The following is a 2419-nucleotide window of genomic DNA, read 5'->3' as shown; positions in this document are numbered from 1 at the left end:
AGCATCTCTCTTTTATTCAGACAGCATGGGGAACAAAACAAAACATTCAGGCTGATGAATGATGACAATTATTATGCAGATAAGCAAAAGTTATGCAAATAACTTTCTTCAGCATGTACTTCCACTTGCAACTAAATGATTATTCCAGCCAGATATAAAGGAGTCTCTAAATGAAATCATTACATATCAACAAGAATCAAGTATAGATACAACTTGTGGGTTGCAGCTTCTCAGTCTTCCTTCTGTTTGCTCCTTTTGAATCATGATGCAAGTGTTCTTTGAATTTGTTGGCTATTTTCCTGCATAATCCTTAAAAGTGGCTTGCTTCTCAAGCCCTTAAGGTATCCGGTTAATTTGCAAGGCATATTTGTGTGCTTTTGAACTTACTTTGGTGTGTGAACATCAAACTTAGTACCCTGCCAATGTTCCTTATGCAACAAATTATATGGTGATCCTCAGTCCCCAACTGTTGATAAACTAGTTGCACCTTATCACCTTTGGAGAACCCTTCTGTTGGAATTTTTTTGTTCTTCCAACCCTTTTTGCTTCTGTTCTTGTTTTTCTTCCCTCCTTTCGTTGACCTTTCTTCTCTGACAATAGGTTTCCCTTTGAGATTTCTCTTTTTGGTTGCCACTACTCCAATGTCTTCTTGAACTTCTTCATTATTTTGTACAGTCTCTTTCTCTATTTGACCAGCTGCATCATCTATCTCTTGCTTGGGAGGGCAGTTGTTGTTTGTCTTGTTGATTCCCTCCTTCCACTGCAGATTCTCTTTGTCCGTTTCTGTACCATTCTTTTTTTCATTAATGCTCTGTGTTTCTGGCAGTACATTCAGAGTGATACTTTCATCATGCATCCTGAGGGTTATTTCTCCTTACTCTATGTCTATGATGGCCCTAGCAGTGGCCAAGAACGGTCTTCCCAGTATAATGGAGTTGCCCTCATCCTGATTCGAATCCAGGATCACAAAATCTGTAGGGAAGATGAATCTGTCTACCTTGACTAGAAGGTTCTCAATTATACCCCTAGGGCATATCGCTGATTTGTCCACCAATTCTAGAGACATCTCAACTGGTTTCACCTCTTTTATGCCTAGCTGTTTCACTAGAGAGGCAGGCATTAGATTGATACTAGCTCCCAAGTCACACATTGCCTTCTTGATGGTCATACTGCCAATGGCGCAGGGTAGAAAGAAACTCCCAGGGTCCTCGAGTTTGGGAGAAAGTCCCTTCTGGATGAGTGCTCTGCATTCCTCAGTGAGCAGTACAGTTTCATTGACTTGCCAACTCCTCTTCTTGTTGATAAGTTCCTTCAAGAATTTTGCGTACAGGGGCATTTGCTCAAGTGCTTCAGCTAAGGGGATATTGATCTCTAACTTCTTGAAGATTTCAAGAAATTTTGGAAAGTGTTGATCCTTAGTCTCCTTGTTGAACCTTTGAGGATATGGCAAGGGTGGAGTGAAGTTCATCCCTTGCCTTTGGTCCTTAGTTGGCTCTTCAATTACTTCCTTTCCCTTTCTTGATTTTTGTGGCTGATCTTCTTTTTCTTGAGCTTGATTCTGAGTTTGCTTGCTTGCTGTCTCCTTCTTGTCATTGACTTTCTCTTCTTCAGCTTGTTTCTTGTCACTTTCCTTTGGCTCCTTGGTTGCTTCTTCATCTTTCACCAGGACTTTTCCACTCCTCAGTTGAATTGTCTTGCACTCCTCTTTAGGATTAGGAATGGTGTCACTTGGTAGTGAGTTTGATGACCTTTCAATGGTGATCTGCTTGGAGAGTTGTCCAATTTGCCTTTCCATATTTTTCATGGAGGCTTCTTGGTTCCTCAATGTCATCTCTTGAGTTTTCATCATTTTTTCCATTAGGAGCTCCAGGTTGTTAATCCTTTGAGATTCTTGTGAGATTGGTTGATTGTGGGGTGTTGAGGGTTGAGGGTAAGTGTTTTGATTTGAGGTTTGGTTATTGGATGGGTAATGGTTGGAGTTGGGGTAGTTGTTTTGGGGTTTCCTGTAAGGGTTTTGGTTAGTTTGCTGCTGGTTGTGGTTTTGGTTGTTTCTTGAAGTATTTTGATTTGAGTTTCTCTGCCATGGTTGTTGATTCTGGTTGTGATTATCTCCCCACCTAAGGTTTGGGTGGTTCTTCCAAGAAGGGTTGTAAGTATCACCATAGACTTTATTTGACCCAGAATTTTGGTTGTGGATGTACTGGAATTGTTCTTGCTGCTGCTCCTCTTGAGTTTCTTCATTTTGTCCCCATGTGGATGATGGTTGGCTTGTATTAACTGCTGAGTGTTGGTTAGGGTCTTCAAGTGGTCCTCCTCCATAAGAACAATTGTTTTGAACCAAGGTGATGAGTTGTGGCTTTAGTTCAAAGTTATTTGCATTAACATTTGGGGGTAAGAATGCAACTCCCACAATGTCTAG

General features: G+C 40.9%; 1 protein-coding gene across 1 annotated transcript; it reads right to left on the bottom strand.

The window, feature by feature from the left end:
- LOC107636235 lies at nt 875-1795 on the bottom strand. The gene has a single exon (XM_016339758.1). The coding sequence runs from the start codon at nt 1793-1795 to the stop codon at nt 875-877; it is 921 nt and encodes a 306-aa protein (XP_016195244.1).

The sequence above is a fragment of the Arachis ipaensis genome, chromosome B04 (assembly GCF_000816755.2).
Source record: "Arachis ipaensis cultivar K30076 chromosome B04, Araip1.1, whole genome shotgun sequence".
In the NCBI taxonomy this organism is placed as follows: Eukaryota; Viridiplantae; Streptophyta; class Magnoliopsida; order Fabales; family Fabaceae; genus Arachis; species Arachis ipaensis.
This window is presented reverse-complemented; position numbering and strand designations above follow the sequence as displayed.

Excerpts from the sequence above, each read along its gene's own strand:
- LOC107636235 (XM_016339758.1), bottom strand. The coding sequence starts at position 1,795 with ATGGAAAGGCAAATTGGACAACTCTCCAAGCAGATCACCATTGAAAGG.